Source organism: Chrysochloris asiatica, unplaced genomic scaffold, assembly GCF_000296735.1.
Source record: "Chrysochloris asiatica unplaced genomic scaffold, ChrAsi1.0 scaffold00033, whole genome shotgun sequence".
Lineage (NCBI taxonomy): Eukaryota > Metazoa > Chordata > Mammalia > Afrosoricida > Chrysochloridae > Chrysochloris > Chrysochloris asiatica.
Window position 1 is genome coordinate 13,937,187 of NW_006408551.1, and position 24,201 is coordinate 13,961,387.

General features: G+C 38.6%; 1 protein-coding gene across 1 annotated transcript in view; it reads right to left on the reverse strand.

Annotated features, from left to right (window-relative positions):
• Nucleotides 1-1,067: 1,067 nt before the first annotated feature.
• The window catches only part of LOC102813636 (chromosome unknown open reading frame, human C12orf56), an 87,863-nt gene continuing 64,729 nt past the window's right edge, over nt 1,068-24,201 (reverse strand). The window contains exons 9-13 of the mRNA XM_006859607.1: nt 17,629-17,752; nt 14,978-15,052; nt 14,225-14,299; nt 4,568-4,746; nt 1,068-1,179 (exon numbers count right to left, since the gene is read on the reverse strand). Coding sequence (XP_006859669.1) covers nt 1,068-1,179; nt 4,568-4,746; nt 14,225-14,299; nt 14,978-15,052; nt 17,629-17,752 — 565 coding nt within the window. The remainder of the gene's footprint in view (nt 1,180-4,567; nt 4,747-14,224; nt 14,300-14,977; nt 15,053-17,628; nt 17,753-24,201) is intronic.

The following is a 24,201-nucleotide window of genomic DNA, read 5'->3' on the forward strand; positions in this document are numbered from 1 at the left end:
GAAGAACATTTAGTCCCACTGTTTCACATGAGAATAGAAAGGGGATATGACTTACTTAGAGTCAAACAACTGATTCACAGCTCAATTAGAACCAGAAATAAGATGTCCTGAGTGAGTTTGATTCTTTCTCTGCCACATAGCACAGGCATTTCCACCTTGGGAGCTTCCTTTAAAGGTGAATTTTTTGCTGACCCTTCCCCAGGTAGTAAATTGGTATGACTCCATTGAATGGTCTAATTCTTACATTCTTAGAAATCCAAATTCATTTAATAGCTCACAGTGATATCAAAGTAAAGTATTTGTTAGATTAAATAAATTATTGTTATAAGGTACACTGAACACTTTTTACAATGCCCTTTTTTTCTGATTATGAAAAAACCATAACTACTCAATTTTTCTTTCACATAGATTGTGGGACTGCTCAGAAGAGCCCACAGGTGACTGAAATCGAGAGACAAAATGTTTTTAATTTTGTTGAAGGGAGTCCAAGCATCTTTGCCTATGTGAAATTAGAGTTGTATGTTCCTTATAGCTATGCCAGCATTCTTCTGCATATCTTCCATGATGACCTCATGGAAGTGGGGGTCATCAGACCACGGCATCATCCTACCACTAAGCATTTCTCCAATGCTCTCTCTGTAGCTTATATCCCGCACAACAATGTATCTTCGCGTGTTGCAGGGGCTTCACACCACTCGCCAGTATTACACCGATGGAACTCAACAGAGTACATTTATTATCTGCATTTGCTCTCCAGGAATTTCTGTTTCCCTTTATAATTTCTGTATCCATAGAAAGATACTTTCTCCCCCCCTCCCCCCACCCCCACCCCGACCCAGAAACACTAGTTTTTAACACCACTTTATGTTTGTCAGGATGTATGTAAACCATTTGTTTGTGTTAGATAACTCTAAAGACTTCTGGAGAGGCATTGGCGGAACATTCAAATAAAATCTGTGTTTATAGGATAGTCAGATATTAACATGTACTTTTATAAATAAAAACATATGTTTCTCATAATATTGACTCCTGATTAACATTTTATACTCTTATTAGCATTTTACACATTACTTCTGTTCAACCAAGCTCAGAACTTGGTGAATAAGTTGAGTAGTAGGTTGGGTGATCGGGTAACACAACGGGAGCTTTTTCTCCAAGGCTGGTATATGAATAAAGTACCTGCAAATCATAAAAAAAGAAACAAAATAGCTTTAAAAACAAGAATCTTCACATTGGTGACATCAATTTGTTCAGACTCACTGGAAAAGGATTGTTGTTGGGTGTGGGAGTCTAAGCTCCAAGACTCAGCCAGCATTTTCAATTCCCTGACTTGTGACCTGTAAAATCTCTAATAAGTGTGCCTTTCAGCTCACTGAAGCACTTGACTTCAGGAAAGGAAGTCAATTTCATTAATAATGTAGAAGTTATCAAAGCATTAATAAGAAAGCCAGGCATATCCTCACCAGTGTGGGCTGAGGCGCCTGAGTTTTGGTTCCTTAGGTAATGCACATTAGAGAGTTAAGATGAAAAGGGTCACACTGTGGTGCCAACGAGGGACAAATCAAGAGGAAAGGGATAGGCCTCATCCTCGTGGCTTCAGTAAAATGATAGGAAATGCCAAAGGAAGAGACAAAAGTGAGAAGACTTTCAGCAATTCTCAACCCTCGATGAACACTAGAATCATCTAGAGTGTTGATAAGAAGTATGAACACCCAGAATTTCGACACATGAGATCTAGGTACCGGTATTTTTTAATATTCTATGTTCCTCAGATGGTTCTAATGCACAGCAAGTTGAAAATCACTAGTTTACAAGAGTGACCACAAATGAAATGCCCACAGCACTGGACTTTGAACCACAAGGTCAGCAGTTCAAACCCACCAGCTGCTCCTCAGAAACCCTTCACAGGGTCACTATGAGTCAGAACCGACTCAATGGCACTTAACAACAACAACAACATAAATTAGTGAGGTAGGGTAATAGTAGTAGAGGTGGAGGCAGTGGGAAACTATACAGAACATGCCCCATTTAAGAATTTCTACACAAATTGTTCAAGGAGCTCTGGCAGCGTAGTGGTTATGAATCGGGCTGTGAACCGCAAGGTCAGCAGTTTGAAACTACCAGCTGTTCCATAGGAGAAAGATGAGACTTTCTGCTCCCATAAAGATTTATAGCCTCGGAAACTCTGTACAGGGACGCTATGAGTGGGAACAGACTCCATGGCACATAACAACAACAACAATGCAAATAGTTCAGTAACATTGATTACCTTTTCTACAATGCATCAATGCTGTAACTAATTTTTTTAATTGGGTTATATAAGTACATGCTACAAAATGGGTGTGCCTTGGAAAGATTATGCTAAGTGTGATAAGCCAGACATAAAGGGCCACCTAATGAATGATTCCACTTATATGAAGTATAAATGTCCAAATCACTGCCAAAATCGGTAAATCCAGAGAGGAAACAGATGAGGGAGCTGATGGAGGGGAGTGGGGAGCGATTGCTCAATGAGTACAGGATTTCTTTCTCAGGGTGATGAAAATATTCTGAAACTCGATGAATTGTATGCTTTTTAGATGATTAAAATGGTGAATTTTATGTTATATTTTTACTTCATCAAAAAATAAGGAGGAATGTTGGACCAAGGGATCGTTAGCTTTAAAATTACTTTAGGAGTTATTTTTGGTGTAAAGTTTTAAAGATTATCTAAAGGCATATCTCAAGGTTTCATCCGACTGTCTTGGCTCCAGGAAATTTGGAATGCGTGAGAATTTGAAAGTTTGTTCTGCATCCGCCCTCTCCCTGTTTCAATCAGGATTCTTCTGTAGACTCTTTTATGAAAATGTTCAGTAATAGTAGTGGGATACCATCCCCTTCTTCTGTAGACAGCTGTTCATGGAGGCAGTTAGTCACACATTCCACATCCCCTGACCCCTTCTATTCCTGACTCTTTCTTACTCTGCTGCTCCAGGCTAATAGAGACCAGTTGCTATGCCTTGGATAGCCACTTACAAGCTTTTAAGACCCCCAGCGACTATGTATCATGTTTCATGAAACCATGACCCTAAATCTCCAAACCAAGAACTCAAATCCCAAGAGATTTTTGGTTGTGCATAATCAGCCTCAGCAACTTCTTTCTTTTTTTGTGTCATTTTTGTAAATATGTCTATCACCTTGCTTGTGCCAGTGCAAATTTTAAATGTGTTCAACGTCTTGACATAAATTACAATAATTGTCTGTGCAACTCTACCTATAATCAAGTCCATCCTTTTCCTCGTGTATCCCCTCCCTCTGCCCTGGTAACCACTAATAAAGTTACTTCTCTCTAAAAAAAAAAAATAATAATCAGGAGGTAGTAGGGAAAAAACTGGGTTATGAGAATCAACACAGGGTGTGCCATATGAAAACCCTTTATGGGAACTGGAATGGAAGCTAGAGTGCATAACTGTTGTTAAGTGCCATCGAGTCAGTTCTGACTCACAGCAATCCTATATATGTGGTTTCCAAGGAGTGGCTGGTGAAATTTGAACCACCGGCCTTGTGGTTCAAACCAAACTGTCATTCCAGAGCTTTATCCCACAGCACCAACCAGGACTCCGTGTAGGAAAAACAAGGCCTGCAAATCAGGTTTACATGTTTTCAAAGGCCAGTCAACATAAGGTTCCATACCCTATTATATATATCTGTATCCGAGCTAGTGACAAACCTACACCCAATGCACCTTTGTATCCTTGATCCGACACAACAAGGCAATCTTTTTCACCCCTTACTGTCAAGCAGTCTGACTCATAGTGACCTTATAGGACATACTACAAATGCTCCATAAGGGTTCTATGGCTGCAAATCTTGATGGAAGCAGATTACCACACCCTTCTCCTGAAGGTGTGAACTCAGCCACTGGTGAGTTCAAACCACCCACCTTTTCGTTAGCAGCCAAGTGCTTACCCACTGTGACACCAAGGCTCCTTTGTTTCTTAGTAGGTCCAAATGCAGGGTTTTATCACTAAGTCACTTGACTTTTCAAGCCTCAAAATAAAAGCAGAAACCCCTGGGATGCAGGAGAACAGGCCAGCTGATGAAACCAATGGTTGCTATCGTATTTTATTACTGTTCTGCTACTGAGAGTAAGAGAGCAAATGGAACAAAAACCCTTAACTGTGTTCATTAATTGTTGTTCATTTATTAATGGGTCCTTCCCAAATGACTCAGTTGAATTCACAATCCTTAATCTATCATCCCTGTCGGTATGATTCTGTCTCTTAATGAGTCATAGCAGGTTAAAACCTGACCAGGACTGTGAGATGCTGGCTGTAATTGAGATAACAAGTGAGAAACAGTTCTTCAAAAACAGTTCAAGGTTTCACTTGCCTTGTCTGGCCTGGAAATATACTTCAAATGGTACTGGTCCATAGAGTTTCCCCAAATCCTAACCCATATTAAAAACAAAAGCAGAACTTGTCATCCCCACTCAGTTTTCTAAATATTAGACTGTATGTTTGAATTGCAAGAAAATCAGAAAATGAGTGGAATTTTGCTGCAGATTAGATCCTGAACTTTTTCTTACCTGAATTCTTCTCTGTAGTCATTTCTAATATACTCAGCTAGAGTCTTGCTGTACTGCAGGCAGCTCTTGAGGATGGAAAACTGCTGGTATAAAAGAACTGCTTGGCATGGACTTAGCAGCTGAAGTGAAGCTGAAAGCCCCTTCACCACTTTTTTCACAATATTGGCCAGAAAAGTAATCTTGGAAAAATTAGGAAAATACAGTTACTTGAAAGTGACACATCACCCATTAGAACACCTATTTCAGCCTCAACTACAGATCTATGAAATTATCAATCTAGGCTGATGCCCTTGCTGTCCTTTTACCAATGTGCTTGCATTATTTCACATCAAAATGCTACCCAGAGAACACTAGAATATAGTCCAATTGCCCTTCTACAAGCAGGGTAAGAAAGAAGAGCAATGACTTTCAAATACGTCTGACTCTGAAAGTGGAAAGAGAACACGAGAAGCAGAAGTGGGGACAGAAGGTAAGCTCAGAAAGGTCTACAGACTCCTCCACTGGGAAATATGGTTTTTCTTTTCGACCTGTAAAAGCAAATGGTCCATAGGGTCCCTACAAGGCTGTGGGCCTCAAATTTAAGTACACATAAGAATCATCAATGGAATCTACTAAGAATGCAGACTCCCAGGCCCTACCCTCTAGATGCTTGCCAAAAATAATCCTGATGAATTTGTTTCCTGGAGCATATCTTGAGAAGCATTACTTTGAGAAAGCAAAGAAAACCAGACCTGACACAAGCAAGTGATGTCATGTTAGCTGGGGTTCTTATCAGGAGGCCATACAGTGTACCTTCTCAGAGAGAAATTAAAATGAAAAAAGTAACAAAAATGTAGGGACTTCCAAGTAAGATGGCAGACTAAACAGCAAGATGGCGAACTACACAGACAGTCTACAATGTTGTTGTTGTTGAGTTGGTATCTACTCATAGCGACCTTATGCACAACTGAATGAAACACTGCCTTGTCCTTCGCCAACCTCACAATCACTGCTACACTTGAGACCATTGCTGCTTCCACTGTGCCAATCTATCTCATTAGGAGTCTACCTCTTTTTCATTGATCTTTCACTTTCCCAAGCATGATGTCCTTCTCCACAGACTGGTCCCTCCTGATAATTGTCTGAAGTATGAGAGACAAAATCTGGCCATCCTGGCTTCTAAGGAGTATTCTGGCTGTACTTCTTCCAACAGATTTGTTTGTTCTACTGGCAGCCAATGGTACTTTTAGTATTCTCCTCCAACACCATAACTCAAATGGATCAATTGTTCTACGACCTTCCTTATTCATTGTCCAACTTTCACATGCATATGAGACGATTGAAACTACAATGGTTTGGGTCAGGCAAACCTTAGTTCCCAAACTAGTATCTTTTATCTTGAACACATTAAAGGGGTCTCCTGCATCAGATTTGCTCAAAGCAATACATCTTTGGTTTCTTGACTGCTGCCTCCATGAATGTTTATTGTTGATCCAAGCAAAATGAAGTCTTTGACAACTTCAATCTTTTCTCCATTTATATGTACGTTATTTATTGGTCCTTCTGTGAAGATTTTTGCTTTCTTTACATTTAGGTGAAACCCATGCTGAAGGCTGTGGTGTTTGATCTTCAGCAGTAAGTATTTTAACTTCCCTTTGCTTTCAGCAAGCAAGGTTGTATTATCTGCCTATCACAAACTGTTAATGAGTCTTCCTTCAGTCCTGATGCCATGTTCTTCTTCATATAATCCAGTTTCTCAGATTATTTCTTCAGCATACAGACTGACTAAATATTGCGAAAGAATATAACCCTGGCATACACCTTTCCTGATTTTAAACCAACCCGTGTCCCCTTGTTCTGTTCAAATGACTGACTCTTGGTCTATATGAGGTTCCTCATGAGTACAATTAAGTATTCCGAAATACGAATTCTTTGCAATGTTGTCCACATATTGTCATGATCTACTCAATGTAAAGCGTTTGGCAATAAAGCATACGCAAACATCTTTCTGATACTCTTTGCTTTCAGTCAAGTTCCATCTGACGTCAGTAATGATATCCTTTGTTCCATGTCCCTGTCTGAATCCACCCTGAACTTCTGGAGGTTCCTTGCCAATGTACTGCTGCAGTTGTTTTAAAGTTATCTTTGGCAAAATTTTATTTGCATGCAATATTAACGATGTACCTTGGACTTCTTCCTCCAGTACCACTGGCTCTTGATCATATGCTACCTATTGAAATGGTTCAACACTGACCATTCCTTTTTTGGTACAGTGACTCTGTATATTTCTTCTATCTTCCTTTTTATTTTTATTTTTTAAATGTTTTATTGTGGATTATGTGATAGTTTACATGAGAGGACATTAGCTTTACATTCATCCTATCATATATCGTTTCATTGCCATGATTACAATCCCCTCCATGCATCATCAAACAACCAAAGGGTATACCCCTCAAGCTTGCTCCTTGGTCGTCAGCACACAGCCCCTCTCCCTCTCTGGGTTTAGATTCCCCAGCTGCTCCATATCGCCACATCATTGCCTCTGCCTCAATCTCTGGCGTCACTGTTTCTCTGGGTAGGGTCCTGCACTCCGCTCTTCACCCTGGATGGTCCCACTCCTGGACTGCAAATTCAACCCCTTCCCTCCTTTTGCTACAAAACGTCTACCTTTACATTTCGGACCCTTGCAGTTAGTCCTGATAACAATGATTCCCTATTGTACCACAAGAGCTCTATCCCCATCTCCTTTCATCAGACCCACACCGACAGATTGGATACTACTCAGTGGACATTTGACCTTCCTTTGCGCCCTCTGGATCTAGGCTCCCTCTTGAAAACTTGTAAACCAGTCACTTCTTGCCTTTGTAGCCCCTGCCCATTTTGGGTAGCCAATGTCTAAGTTGCCCATCCCTGTCTACATTGTGTATCGAGGGGGCGGGAATGGTCCTCACTATAGAGATTTGTTCCCTCTTTTGAGCTACTGCATTCATAGGTATAGGTCAAGTTCATCAAATTGTATCAGATTACTCTTTTTTTCCTCTTCTTTCTTCTTCTAGTTGAGTTCTGATCATCCACCCATTGAAGCCAGGTCAAGGGGGTATTATCCCCTTGTGCATATGCCCTCACATTCTTATTACTGGACGCTTCACTCTCCATTCTAGTCCTCTGTGGTTATGTCACTGACTCTGGGCCCAGGAATTCCCAGATCTTGCCATACTGCTGGCCAACCAAGTTTCCACCTGGGTTCACAGGAGTCTATTGAACATGATAGGACTTAGCTTGAAGCTTCATTATTGTTTTTCCCTCATTTCCCCTTATTAGTGACCAACGTGGTCACCAGTCAGAGCGCATGTCTGCTCATGTATTTCCCTTGAGTCTTAGTCTTAGAAGGGGATTTGCCTTGAGGAGATCTGACCACTTACCTTGAAGTCTCCTGAGTGAACAACTTGCTTGTTCTTGTAGTAGTCAGTCAGACTGCCATTATTGTTTTTTATTTTTCTTGTTGGTCTTTCCTTCAAGACGTATATTCTGTTCTTCTAGCCATTCCAGGCTGGTCTGCTTGTCTTTCAAGTGGAGATTTCCCACCTCAGAAGAATCTGGATGCGGTTCAGAATTCCACTTATGGTCTTACGCAATACAGAGGCTCCACAGGAAGTCTCCTTCACTGGGCATGTTGTAGCCCCATTTTAGGTATTCCAATCAGTTATAGGCAGAAGACAGACTTACAAGCTTTCTATGGTGATATTCTGGCACTTCCTTTCTCTCTCCCTCAAGTGTCAATTTTATAATGATATGCCAGGGAAATCACACCTTGTTTACAAGCTACTGGATAAATGTTATGTTGTTAGGTGCCATCGAATCAGTTCCGACCATAGCGACCATATGTAGAACAGAATGAAACACCTCTGGTTCTGCACCATCCTATAATTGCTGTTATACTTAAGCCCACTGTTGCTGCCACAGTGCCAGTCCATCTCATTGGAGGTCTCCCTCTTTTTCTCTGTCCTTCTCCAGGGACTGATCTCTTCTGATACTATATCCTAAGTATGAGAGACAAAGTCTGGCCATCTTGGCTAATAAGGAGCATTCTGGATGTACTTCTTCCAACACAGATTTGTTTGTCCTTCTGGCAATCTATGATACCTTTACTATTCTTCTCCAGCACTCTAACTCAATTCTACAGTCTTCCTCATTCATTGTCCAACTTTCACATGCATATGAGACTATTGAAATATAATGGCTTGGGTCAGGGGCACCTTAATCCTCAAACTAACATCTTTCCTCTTAAACACTTTTAAAAGGTCTTGTGCAACAGATTTGCCTAATGCAATATGTCATTTGATTTCCTGACTGCTGCATCCATGAGTGTTGTTGGTTGATCCAAACAAAATGAACTCGTTGACAAGTTCAGTCTTTTTCCATTTATATGGATATTATTTATTGCTCCAGCGGTGAGGATTTTTGTTTTCTTTACATTGAGGTTAAACCAATACTAAAGGCTGTGGTCTTTGACCTTCATCAGTAAGTATTTTAAGTCATTTTCTCTTTCAATAAGCAAGGTTGTATCATCTGCATATCACAGGTTATTAATGAGTCTTCCTTCAATCCCGATAACACATTCTTCTTCATATAATCCAGTTTCTCAGATTATTTACTCAGCATACAGGCTGAATAAATATGGTGAAAGAATACAACCCTACCACACTCCTTTCCTAATTTTAAACTATTCGGTGTTTCCTTGTTCTATTTACTCGCATGGGGTATCAATGATACTGTCAGATGATTTCATTGTGAAAATGTCAACACTAGCAAGGCAATCTATAGCTATAATACAATCCCAATTCATATTCCAACAACATTCTTTAAACAGATGGAAAAACGAATAACTAACCCTATGTGGAAAGGAAAGGGACCTTGGATAAGCAAAGCATTATTTAAAAAGAAGAACAAATTAGAAGGTCTCTCACTTTCCAATTTCAAAACCAATTACACAACTGTGGAAGTCAAAACAGCCTGGTTCTGGTACAATGAAAGGCACATAGATCAGTGGAATAGAAATGAGAATGCAGAAGTAAATCCATTCATCTAAGCTCAGTTGCTCTTCAACAAAACACCAAAATACATTAAATGGGGAAGAGATAGTTTCTTCAACAAATGGCCTTGGCAAAACTGGAAATCTATTTGCAGAAGAATGAAACAAGATCTGTATCTCACACCATATACAAAAATGAACTCAACATGGATTAAAGACCTAAACATAAAACTGAAACCTATAAAAATCATTAGTGAAAAAAATAGGGACAAACTTAGTGGGGTCTGATACTGGCATAAATATACTATGAAACATTACCAAAACCTCCAACAGCAGAATACAAAATAGATGACTGGAACCCTCCTAAAAATTAGACACTTATTTACAACAAAAGATTTCACACAAAAGTGAAAAGAAAACCCACAAATTGGGGGAAAAAATTGGCAATAACATATCAGACAAGGGACTACTGTCTAAAATCTATAGAACACTTCAAATGTCAACAAGAAAACAAATAATTCAATTTAAAAATGGGCAGAGGACATGAACAGAAACTTCACTAAAGAAGATATTCAGGTAGCCAACAATCATGGAGAAATACTCAAGATCATTATCCATTAAAGATATACAAATGAAAACAACAATGAGATAGCTTACCCCAGCATTGATAACAAAATTCAGAAAAACAGAAAACAAAAATGTAGGCGAGACTAGGACCCTCCTACACTGCTAGTGATACAATAAATGGTACAATCACTGCAGAAAACCATCTGGTGCGTCCTCAAATTTTGGAAGCAGAAAAACTTACAACCCAGAAATTTCTCTACTTGGTATATATCTTCAAGAAATGAAGAGCCATGACACGAATAAATATATGCAGAGCATGTTCACTGCAGCACTATTCATAATAGAAAAAAGATAGAGACAGCCTAAATGCCCATCAATGGAAAAATGATCAAACAAACTTTGGTACATATACACAATGGTATACTATGCAATGTTGAAAAATAACAATGAATCTGATAAACACCTCATAACATGGATGAACCTGAGGACATTATGTGAAATTTGTTAATCACAAAAGGACAAATATTGTGTAAGACCACTGTTGTAAAAAGTTAAGAAAAGGTTTTCTTGCTCAAAGAACTGTTCTATGATGGTTACCATGAATGGGAGGGAAGGGAAAATTATTCACTGGATACAGGGTGTTGTTGCTGTTATCAACTGCCGTTGAGTCAGTTCTGACTCATAGCAACCCTGTATAAGGCTTCCAAGGAGCAGCTGGTGAGTTTGAACTACCAACTTGTGGCTCAAACCAACTTTGCATTCATATGCTTAACCTACAGTGCCATACCAGGACTCCAGGGTAGAGGGTAGATACATGTAACTTGGGTGATGGGGAAGGCAATATACAAGAGTTGTTGTTAGTGCCATTGAGTCATTTCCAACTCATAGCAACCTTGTATAGTGTTTCTGAGGAGCAGCTGGTGAGTTTGAACTGTCGACTTTGTGGTTCAAACCGACCTTGTGGTCCAGTGCTTATTGTATAGCACTCTATATAAAAGAAGGAGGTTGACTAAGAAAAAGGAAAAATAACAATAATGTAAAGTTATTGGGTCCCTGCTTTTCACAAAAGAAATGCTGTCATTTACAATGGAATCAAATAATAAAAGGCAAGATCAATGGATTGCAGAAGTCCTCATTTTACATTTTCAAACTACTACAATAAATGTAGAGCTATGCTATTTCTTGGGTCTATACTGGGTCGCTATAAGTCAGAACAAACTCAATGGCACATAACAACAAGAATACTGCTATTTCTTAGCTTGTGTAAAAAAAGAAAAGAATGCTGCTGTGCTTTCAAGTTGTAATAATAGGCCGCACTGTAATTAGTATCACAAATGTTTTGCCTTATCTATTAAAAGATGTTGCTATGGTCCTTCCTGAGTCAACTTGACAGCACTTAACAACAACATGGTCCTTCCTGGTTGTGGCACTGTAGGATAAGCACTAGGTCGCAAGGTTGGTTTGAACCACAGGTCAGCAGTTCAAACTCACCAGTTGCTCCTTGGAAACCCTATACAGGGTTACTATGAGTCAGAACCAACTGGATGACACTTAACAACAACAACGGCTCTTCCTGTGGTTTGAAGTGAGTTTTTCCCAGATTGTGGCTGTCAAACACAGATTGAATTTAGAGAACCTGAGACAGTGGAACAAATTTAATCCAAATGGAAATTAAATTCCTAACTTTAGTCCTTGCTCTAACCAACTGAGATAGTCAATCAGTTGACTGACAGGCAGGTACATTCAATGATCCCTAGTTTCCTGGCTTGCATATTTCTCTCACATGGTCTGTTTCTACCCAAACTCTTTAGAATTGGGCTAATAGTGAAGCTTCCAACATGTTAGTGATTCTGGAGATTCCAAATCTGTCTCTATCGCCCTTCATCTTGATCAACTCCCTGGTCACAAACTAGCATCATAAATAACTCAGTTTCTTAGGTGAACCAAACCTGTTGTTGTTTTTCGTGCCTTTGAGGCAATTCTGACAGAGCAGAACTTAAACCTATAACTTAAACCTATAAAAAAACACCCCATACAACTTGGACATTGGCTACCCAAAATGGGGGGCGGGGGGCTACAAAGGCAAGAAATGACTGGCTTACAAGCTTTCACAATGGAACCTAGATCCAGAGGGCCTGGAGGAAGGTAGAATCTCCAGTGAGTAGTATTCAATCTGACTAGCCAGGGCTGATGCAAGGAAATGCAGACGGGTCTCTTGTGATACAATAGTGAATAATTGTTATCAGGACTGATTGTGAGGGTTGGAAATGTAAAGGCAGACATTTTATAGCAAGGAGGGGAGTGATTAACTTTTCAGTCTAGGAGAGGAGGTCCCTAGGACCATCAAGGGAGAAGAGCAGAGAGCAGGACCCTACCCAGAGAAGCAGTGATGCCTGAAATGGAGCCAGAGATGATGATGTGGAACGATGGAGCAGCTGGAGACTTTAGATCCAGAGAGGGAGAGCGACTGTGTGCTGAAGACCTGAGGGGTACGGGAGAAGGATTGCATGGAAGGGATTGTAACCATGGCAATGAGAGATGACATACGATAGAATGAATGTAAAACTAATGCTCTCCCATGTAAACTATCACATAATTCACAACAAAACATTAAAAAAAAAAAAATTCTTACAGAACAACCCTTGATAACCTTGAAGAATGTGCAGGTGCACTGTTGTGAGGGGAAAAAATTCCTCAGTACAATTTTCCTGGCCTTTTCCTCATCAATGCAATTTACAATTTTTTTTGAAAATTCTTCATAATAAATCCCTGTCTCCTTGGAGAAAATCTATCAATATTTCCCCTTTGGAATCCACCCCCAATAAGCAGTAGCCAGAACCTTCAGAGCTGACCTCTCTGCCTTGAGCTGACCTCTCTGCCTTCAGCACATCCCTTTGGAAGTCACTCTTTTGTTTGGAACCTTTTTTGAAGTATCCCTAAAGAGACTAAGTCTAGTGAAAGAACTTGTCTATAGTCATTCACTAATCACATAGACATGCTTAAATACGTTTTATTTTGAATAAACCTGTGTATGTATGACCTGGGGAAAAACAACAATAACAAAAAAAACCACCCCATAGCATTTTTTGTTTTGTTTCTTTAACTGGAGCAGATCTTTAGGTCTTTTCTCCTGAAGAGTGACTGCTGAGTTCAAGCTGCCCATCTTTTGGTTGTTGTTAAGTACCGTGGAGTCGGTTCCAACTCATAGAGACCCTGCATAGGGTTTCCGATGCTGTAAATCTTTAGGGAAGCAGAAAGTCTCATCTTTCTCCTGTGGAACAGCTGGTAGTTTTGAACTACCAATCTTGAGGTTAGCAGCCCGATTCGTAACCACTACGCTACCAGAGCTACTCTATCTTTTGGTTAGTAGTTGAGAATTAACATTGTGCTTCCAATGCTCCTTGAATCAACTCTAGAAGATGATAGAGAACCTTTTTTTGTTGTTTAGAGTTTGCAGGATTTTTCACACATCAGTTCAGATAATAGGGTTTGCAACCACTCTTGGTTGGGTCTTGCATCTTATGCATGAGCTTCTGTGCTGTAATCATTTTGAAGTGGGCCTGAGACTGGTTAAGGTTTCTGTGCTGTGAAGGAAGCCAAGTTCATGGGCTCCATCTCTGTAGAAGGCAGTTGGCCGTGCTACCAACAAGTGCATCCTCTGGCTCCAGCCAGCTTCTCATAAACATACATCACAGGGAATTGTATTGTTAAGGAAAGACACAAGGGTATTATGGCCAATAATGATGAGCACCAGGACAGAAGCTCACAGATGATCTCAAGTTATATATTCATACTTCTGCTAATAGAGATCTGTTTAACTTAAATTTTAATTTTTTCTACTTAATTATATGTTTTCTACATATAAACTTTTTCATGAAATAAAGATGATCTCAGTACCTTAAACATTTAGGTCCCAAACATTTTATGAGTAATGAAGTAATTATCATTTTATATTTTGCTTCTGTTTTATAAAGTCGATCTTTTCATACAGAAAATATTTATGTTTTATTGAGTGAGCACAAGAACATCTGACTAATTAGACTTCAATGGTGATTTTGTTTTTATTCCTACGTACTTACTATGGGTGGACAACTTTGCAGAAAGGACATCATCCAACTAATAGCAAATTCTGTTGATCCCAATCCAAGATTTCCCTAAAAAACTCAAGAAAATAAGTTGCATTCATGAAGTTCAAGTTATAACCAATAGAGCATTCAATCTCAAATATATTTTTATCCTGATCAATCAAATCTTCAAAGTAAGTATTTGGGAATAGAGCAGCAATAAAAGAGTAAGGTGGTGGTGTTTATGTGCGGTGGAGTCGGTTTCGACTCAGCGTGACCCTGTATAAGCTTTCCAAGGCTGTAAATCTTTACGGGATCAGAAAGCCTCATCTTTCTCCTGCGGAACCGCTGGTAATTTCAAACTGCTGAATTTGAGATTAGCAGTCCAACTTGTAATTTCAAACTGCTGAATTTGAGATTAGCAGTCCAACTACCAGAGCGCCTTAAAATAGTAAGGTAAGCATTATATAAGTTAATTTTGGATACCAGCTCTAATCTAATCATTTTGAGTATATTATTAAATATATTACATATAATCATATTGTTGTTGTTATTAAGTGCCATTGAGTAGGTTCTGACTCAGTGCGACCCTGTATAGGGTTTCCAAGGAGCACCGGATGCATTTGAACTATGACCTTGTGGTTCAAAGCGACCTTTTGGTCCAGTGCGTTACCCCACAGCATCACACCAGGATTTCAAGATTATATTATATACACATATAACATATATGACAATCATGCAAGGTATAATAATAAATATATATTGTACCTGCTGGAAAACAAGAAGTATCTCATATAAAAGTGATGTAGCTGAATCTGTGTATTCCAGGATAAGCTTCTGTAACTAGAATTAAAAAAAAAAAAAATCAATGCAATATCAGAGGCAGCAACCAGAAAATGGTCATTTCTCTTGCTTCCTTTTGCTGTTGTTAAGGACCATTGAGCTGATTCTAACTCCTAGCAACCCTGTTTAAAGTTTGCAAAGAATAGCTGGTGGTTTTGAACCACCAACTTTGCAGTTAGCAGTCCAGTGTTTATCATACAGTACCACACCAGGACTCTTTGCTTCCCTTTAGGTATTTATGAAAGAAGATGTGATTAACTAGAAATATCTGATTAATTGGAAATTAACGTGGACCATTTTCCTGTTCCCTTTGGTTCAGTTATTCTCAAGAAAGTGGCTTTCATTAAAAGGCAAGATATTTAATATTGGTCAAGAAAGTAGGTCAGGGAAAAGAAAAAAACTAACACAGAGAACACTAACAGAATATTACACACCCAATTTGATAAATCAATCAGATAAATATTCATACTTCCTTTAAAAACTGTAGAAATATGCTCTCCAGAATTGAGTAGGGAGAAATATTCCCTTGCTACTCACCTAAGATTCTTTGAGGAAAATTAGACTTTCCCCAAGTTGAACTAAAACCCTTTCTCTAGTATGAGTAATTATAGAGCTTTGAGAATTGTGTTGCTTTCAAGAATTATCCAAACAGTTGATGAAATGATCTTCTGACCCACAGACTACATAGTCTAGTGACATGCAGTAGTCTTCGCAAGACAAGAGCTTTAGTTTGAAACTGACCATTCTATTAGTTCATGGAACCAAAATCTCTATTACCTGCTTGGGGAAGCACTAATATTCCAGGTAAAACAGATCATCAGCATGAAACCTTGACCTCTCTATTCTATCACCCGTACTTGTTTTCATATGATATGCCATAAGCAAATCAAATTGAATAAATGCCAAACAAAGCTTGTTAATGGCCCCCTCTTCTTTCTATAATACTTATTTAACTCCCAGGCCAGATTGTAAAAGTCATCATCTAATCGTCACTATATTTCATGTCTGCATTAACCTGTCAACTCAACTGTCTAAAAATTTCTGGAATCTAACCTTCTTACAACACCTCCATCTCTCTTTTTTTTCCCCTTTATTCATTGATTTATTCAACAAATACGTGTCTGACACTGGGCTAGGTGTTAGAGATACAATGGAGAACAACACATGGAATAGATACTTATGAGATGTCAATCTAATAAACAAATGTATTTGTAGTTACAAACTGAACAATGACTATGAAGGAAAAGCACAAGAAATTAGAAAGCCTCACACAATGAGGCCTCGTCTCATCTGGGGTTCAAGGAAGGCTATTTCTAGTCCATAGCTTCTCTCACTTGGACTACTCTATAAGTTTCTTAACAACTTTGCCTGGCTGACTCTTGCTTCTGTCCCACTCTTTAATCTTTAATCCCTCTGTTCCTCTATAGAAGTATTATCTAGAATTTCCATATACTTACATAGTCTGTAATTATATGCTCATGGGTGCATTTGATTAATGGCTATCTCTCCCACCAGACACAAACTAATGAGGGCAAAGACTATGTTGATTTTGTATACCATTAGTGCCCCACTGTATAACATACTGTTTAGCCTATAATAAATGTTCAATAAATATTTATTGAGTTAGTAGATGTAAGAGAATTCTAAAACATAACTCAAGAACTATCAAATGATATTCCATTCTTTTTTATTTTTAATTCTGTATTACCCAGGCTCAAAGTGAACTAACAAGAAGCTGATTTATTCTCTCAGAATATGTGCTTTCTAGCAGCTTGATATTTCTATTGTTTTGACACAATCTTAGAAAAATAAATATAACTCTCGTCAAGAGTTTGCACTGCTCAGACAGGTTGAGAAATGGATGGCTTCTAAAGGCTAATGAAGGCATAAGAGTTATTCTCAAATCTCAAAGGACGGTGCTTTTTCACCCATAGAACTACTGTCGAATGACATATATACAAGTGATTCTGTAGATAAACAGTATTAAATAATTTATAAAGAATGCAACTATGTTTTTATATACCAAACCAAAACTAGACTCACTGCTGTCAAGTCATTCTGACTCACAGTGTCAATATGAGCCATAGGTTCTGAGGCTATAAATCTTCACTGTGGGAAAGAGTCTCATCTTTCACCTGCTGAGCAGCTGGTGGGTTTGAACTGCCAACCTTGTAGTTAGCAACATTTAACCCACTGTGCTACCTAGGTTCCTTTTAGTATATATTGTTGTCACTGCTAAGTGTCGTCAAGTCGATTCTGACTCATAGCGACACTGTATAGGGTTTCTGAGGAGCAGTTTTAAACGCTGACCTTGTGGTTCAAACCAACCTTGCAGTCCAGTGCTTATCTACAATGTCACATCAGCAGTCCTTAGTGTATATGTTGTTGTTGTTAAATGCTGTTGACTTGGTTCTGACTCATAGTGACCCTGTGTAGGGTTTCCAAGGAGCAGCTGGTGAGTTTGAACTGCTTGACCTTGCAGTTCAAACACTCTTTGCAGTCCAGTGCTTATCCTACAGTGCCACACCAGGATTTCATAGATCACATTTAGTCTACCCCCAAAATTGTCATCTCACCTCAGCATCAAAAGACATTTCAACTAAAGTTGAACTGGCCAACAGCTGGATATCAAAAACAGGAGAAGATTTTGGAATCTGAGGTTCACTAATCAAAATGATCAAAAGATTAAACAGTGCTCCCCTGAAAAATAAATAAAAGGAAATTAATGAGGACATTTAAAAAAGCAGTGAAGTCAACTTTGCAGACATTGACTATGTTGCTGTTGTTGTTAAGTGAATATTGTTGTTTTAAGTGCCGTCGAGTCAGTTCCAAACCATCGTGTCCCTGTATAAGGTTTCCGAGGAGCAGCTGGTGAGCCAGAACCACTGAACTTTTAGTTCAAACTGACTTTGCAGTCCAGCACATTAACCCACAGCACAACATCAAGAGTAAGCCTCAGAGATCATTCTTTTTTTTTGCTGACCTCCTTCTTATTATATAATGTCTTTCTCTTCACTCAAATTATTTTTGAACCCTTGGACATGCAGATGAATGTCTAGTGATACAATGTTTAAGTTAACATATAATTGTTTCTTTTATAGTTCTAAAAGAAGTAAGAATCACATAGCTTGGAAAACTTAGAAAATCTGGATTTAAAGGTCTTTTGTTCTTGTTAAGTGCCATCAAGTTGCTCCCGAATCATAACAGCCCTGTATAGGGTTTCTGAGGAGCAACTGGTGGGTTTGAACCGCCAACCTTGCGACTCAAATTGACCTTGCAGTCCAGTGCATTATCCTGCAGCACCACACTTACAGCAGTATTTTCCAAAGGGCTTTTCATGTGTGACTAATTCCAAGCAATATTATGGCTAAAATGTTTTCCACGGTCAGAGTCCATGAGGAATCTGTACTACAGGACTTGTCAGTGGCTTTAGGAATTTACACTGCACGCATGTCTCCAGGAGAAAGACACAGTATACAGCATTTACTAAAATGCTTATTTGATTCGAAGCTCATTTGACACCAGAGCCATTTTTAACTGGTCATTTCAGGGGCCCATGTTCCACTGAACACCACTAAACCCAAACCTTCTAGTTGACTGCTAACTGATTCTGGCTCATAGAGACCTTACAGGGCAGAGGAAACAGTCTCATCGTTCTCCCTTGGAGCAACTGGTGGGTTTGAACCACCAACCTTGCAGTTAAGCAACCCAATGCCTAACCCACAGCACCACCAGGACTCCTTAAGAACAATATATGTTAAGAATTTACTTAATTAAAAAAACAAACTAGTATTAAACCTTGGGTCTTTGCTTTTAAATGCCATGTTATTGTCTATAAGCTCACACCGATATCAATTTACTCAAATGTTACCATATGTTTGACTAATATATCCTTTTATCTGAAAGGAAAAAACAAATCCCTTCACATGTCAGCCCATATGATTGAAGAGGAGTTGAAGGCAGACCACTAGGAAAATTAGGTACCTAACTAAAGATAACATCAGAATAGCTTTGAGGGGTAGGAATAGTAAAATGATTTACAAATAGGACTGGCAATACAAAAATTCTCAGTAAACATAAGCATTCCTTTCATAATGGCATAAAGGAAGCTATAAACAATCCTTTTTCCATAATATTATCTGAGACTTTCAACTCGTTTTTTCTGAGGCTTTCTACAATTTTTATAACAATTTTAATCATTACAATGGTTAGATTATAAATATTCTAATAAAAATACAATTCTCTTCTTTCTCCAATCCAAAAAGCAAGCCTAGTTCCCAAATCTGGAAAAAAAAGAATCATATTAAAAAAAGCAGGATTTGTCCTACTAAATATTTACTAAGGTTTTATTGAGACTATTTTTAAATGACCAATCTTAACTTTTTAGAAGACCCTTCCAAAACCAACAAGATACTCCATTTAAAAGCTTTTCCTGATATTAAGTATGAATTGACATTCATCCACTGGTACATTTAATTATAGTCCTTTATTTTCAGCAACAACTTCTTTTCAAAACATCATATATTGATGTCTAAGGAAAGAAATTCTTAGATTCTGAATCACTTGCTGTGATAGTATATGAATTTAGCCATGATAACCTAAAATATGAAAGGGTTATGACACATTTCAAGAAGAGTAAAATTAAACAAGTTGAACTAATGAAGTCTCCCCTTATGAAAATAATAAAGAGGAAATCACTTTCCTCCTTTTTTTTTTTAAAATCCACCCCTTTCACCAACTCACTTAATTAAAATCCACAATGTCAACAATAGACAGAAGCAATTTTAATCTAATGGTAGTTTCTTCCTGAAAAGAGATTTCTTATGGAATTGACATAACAGCTTTAAAAATGGTCCCAACAGTTTGATACTTTCATTGCTTGCTGTTGTTAATTGCCATGAAGTTAATTTTTAACTCACGGGGACCCCATGTGACACAGTAGAACGGCCCCATAGGGTTTTCTAGGCTGCATCCTTTAGGAGCAGCTTGCTGGGTCTTTCTTCCACAGAGCCTGCCTTCTGGTTAGCAGGTGAGCATTTACCCATTGTATCAACAGTTGGATACTTTCATTGCTTAGAATGTTATTATTTTCAACATAGGACTTGTGAGTGTGCTACGGTTTCTTTTTTAAAAACAGAATTTGAAGGGCAAACTCACAGTCTCAGAAGTCAATGTGTTAATGGGGTAGGCAGAATTTTAAGATGGTCCCCACGATTCCTGCCTCCTGCTACACAACCCTCCCCTTAAGTATGGACAGGATCTGTAACTGTGATTAAATGAGGTTAGGTGGCAAAGGTGCGGGATTTTTGAAGATGTACTAAAGGCCTCTAATTAGTTGATTTTGAGTTAATCAAAGACACGTTAGTCTTGGTGGGCCTGACTTGGTCGGGTGAGTTCTTTAAAAGAAGCTTTAGGTCTTCCCCGAGTTCAGAGACGTTTTCCTGATATCCTGGTCAAGAAACAAGTTGCCATGACTTCTACAGCTGTGAAGAAGTCAATTCTGCCAATTAATTCCAAACAAGTGAATCTGGAAGAGGAACCTGAGGCCTCATCAGATGAGACTTTAGCCCTGGCCAACACCTGCACTGTAACCTTGTGAAACCTGAAGCTATTTACTGGTGGCCTCCTGGCCCACAGACACTCAGAGATCATAAATGTGTGTTGTTTAAGCCTCTACCAATAAACCTGCTGCCACTGCATCAATTCTGACTCACACATCACAGTAGAACTGTAATTTTTCAATAGGGTTTTCAATGGCTATTTTAAAAAAAGTAAATCACCAAGTTGTTCTTCTGAGGTGCCTCTGGGTGGACTTAAACCTCCAACTATTGGATAACAACTGAGCACATCTAAGTTTGCACCAGTTAATGTGTAAAAAACCCAGGTAATTTGTAACTCAGCAATAAGAACTCAGTTACATTAAATATGCACTGCGCTAGTGCTATGGGTACCATGACTGGACCCTCTCTGCACATCAAAATTTGCTGAGAAATGAATATGACAACCAGACATATGTATTGAAGGACATACCAAAAATCAGTCATATCAGGAAGAAGACTTGAGGTAGTCTGATGTGGTTGAAGCCAAGGAAAATCAACATTTAAATGTAACAGAGGTGAATAAGGAATGTGATTTCTTTTCAAATAGGATACAGAAAATAAGGATCCAAGGGTACCAAGATTTAGCAATAATTTCAGTTTAGGAGAAGACAGAAATATCAGAGATAATCCTGAATCTCCATCTTAAAAATTGAGAAAGTTGTAGTACCATCAACTGCATAAAGAGATTTGTGGATGAAATAGTACAATGCTATGTTTGCCTGTTTGCTATAAAGCAGAGATCAGTAAACCATGACCTGCAGCCAAATCCAGCTCACAGCTTTTTTTGTAAATATGTTTTACTAGAACACAGCTGTGCTCATTCATTTACACATTGTCTGTGGTTGCTTTTGTGCTAAATAACAGAGTAACTGTAAGAGAGACTATGTGGTCCACAAAACTAAAAATATTTACTATAAGTGTATGTAAAAAGAGCATTACTAATAGATTGGCAGTTCATACACACATTTGGGATCTCAGAGAGGTCATAGATTTTCTCAAAAATCACAGGATGGCGATCACTGGGGCTTATTAGTAAGCAGTTTTAAGAAAAGTACACACTGCGTTGGTGATAAAAAGGCTAGAAAAGGTGCACTGAGGTGTGTTTTTGTTGTTGTTGTTGTTGTTATTTTTTCCCCATCATGATAACGCTCTTGCTCGTTCTTTAAGGATAGCAAGGATTGTCCTATGAGAATTTCATTGGGAAAACTTACTCCATCCATCCTACAACTGTGATCTTGCCCCTTCAGATTTCTCTTTATTCCCCAAACTCAAACAACATTTCAAAGGAACATGATATGAGTCCCTTGAGGATGCCAATAGCACAGAATCTTCAGGGACAGATTAGAGAGATGGAAACACTGCCTTCAGAAGTACATAAACCTAGATGGAGGAGATGTCAAGAAGCAATAGCTTCACATCTTGATATTTTTTAATAAAGGTTTCCATGATTTTATTTTTACTTATCCTCATATACATACCTTTACAGAAATGTTTGCCCATCCATGCTATAAGGCATATTATGTTCATAGTCTTCAGTACATAGCAAGTTTCTTAAGAAATATTCATGAATATTATTAATATTTGTTTTTAAAGTCTTTGTTGTTGTTGTTAAGTGGCATCCAGTCGGTACTGACTCATAGAGACCCTATGTACAACAGAACGAAACATTGCCCGGTTCTGAGGCAACCTCACAATTGTTAACACGCTTGAGCCCACTGATGCTGCCACTTGGCCAATCCATCTCACTGGGGATCTTCCTCTTTTTTCTGACCCTCCACCTTACCAAACATGATATCCGTCTCTAGCGACTGGTCCATCCTGAAAATATGTCTGAAGTATGAGAGACGAAGTTTGGCCGGCTGCACTTCTTCCAAAACAGATCTGTTGGTTCTTTTGGCAGCCCATGGCACTTTAAATATTCTACAACACCAAAACTCAAAATCATCACTTATTCTATGGTCTTCCTTATTCACTGTCCAGCTTTCGCATGCATATGAGGTTATTGAAAATACCATAGTTTGGGTCAGGCACACCTTAGTCCTCAAGCTGATATCTTTGCTCTTCAGCACTTTAAAAAGGTCTTGTGCAGCAGTTTTGCCTAATGCAATATGTCATCTGATTTCTTGACTACTGCTTTCATGAGTGTTGATAATTGATCCAAGAAGAATGAAGTACTTACAACTTCAATCTTTTCTCTGTTGATGAGAATGTTATTTCTTCGTTCAGTGGTGAAGATTTTTGTTTTCTTTATATTAAGATGCAACCCATACCAAAGGCTGTGCTCTTTGATCTTCATCAGTAAATACTTTAAGTCCTCTTCACTTTCAGAAGGCAAGGTTGTATCATCTGCATATCGCAGCTTCTTAATGTGTCTTCCCCCAATCCTGATGCATTTTCTTCATATAACCCAGCTTCTTGGATTATTTGCTCAGCATACAGGTTGAATAAGTATGGTGAAAGAATACAACCCTGTAGTACACCTTTCTTACTTTTATACAATTCAGTGTTCCTATGTTCTGTTCGAACAACTACCTCTTGGTCCAGATACAGATTCCTCATGAGCACAATTAAGTGTTCCAGAATACTCATACTTCCAATGTTGTCCATAGCTTGTCATGGAAATCCTTTGTGTCATCGAAAGCCTTTGTGTAGTCAATTAAGCATAGGTAAACAAACATCTTTCTGGTATTCTCTGATTTCAGCCAAGATCCAATGGACATTAGTGATGATATCCCTCATTCCACGGCCTCTTCTGAATCCAGCTTGAACCTCTGGAAGTTTTATGTCAATATATGCTTGCAGCCCTTTCTGTATTACCTTCAGTAAAACTTTACTCGCATGGGATATCAAAGAGATTGTCCAATGATTTCCGCATTCCATTGGGTCACCTGTCTTTGGAATGGGCATAAATATGGATCTTTTCCAATCAGTTGGCCAATTAGTTGTCTTCCAAATTTCTTGACATAGATGAATGTGTACCTCCAGTGTCGCCTCACTTTCTTGAGAGATTTCAAATTTTATTCCATCAATTCCTAGTGCCTTGTTCTTTGTCAATTCCTTCAATGCATCTAAGACTTCCTCCTTCAGTATCATTGGCTCTTGATCATATGCTATCCCTTGAAACGGTTGAACATCAACCGTTTTCTTTTAGTACAGTGACTCTGCATATTCCTCCATCTTCTTTTGATGCTTTCTGCATCATTCAATAATTTGCCCAGAGAATACTTCAATAACGAACATTGAGGCTTGAATTTTTTCTTCAGTTCCCCCAGCTTGAGAAATGCTGAGTGTGTTCTTCCTTTTTGGTTTTCTGACTCCAGATCTTTGCACATTTTTTGTAATATTTGGCTTTATCTTCTCAAGCTGATCTTTGAAATTTTCTGTTCAGCTCTTGTACCTCCTCATTTCTCCCATTTGCTTTAGCATCTCTACGCTGGAGAGCAAGTTTCAGTATCTCTTCTGACATCCATTTTGACCTTTTCCTTCTTTCTTGTCTTCTTAATGACTTTTTGCTTTCTTGCTCTATGATGTTCTTGATGTCATCCCATA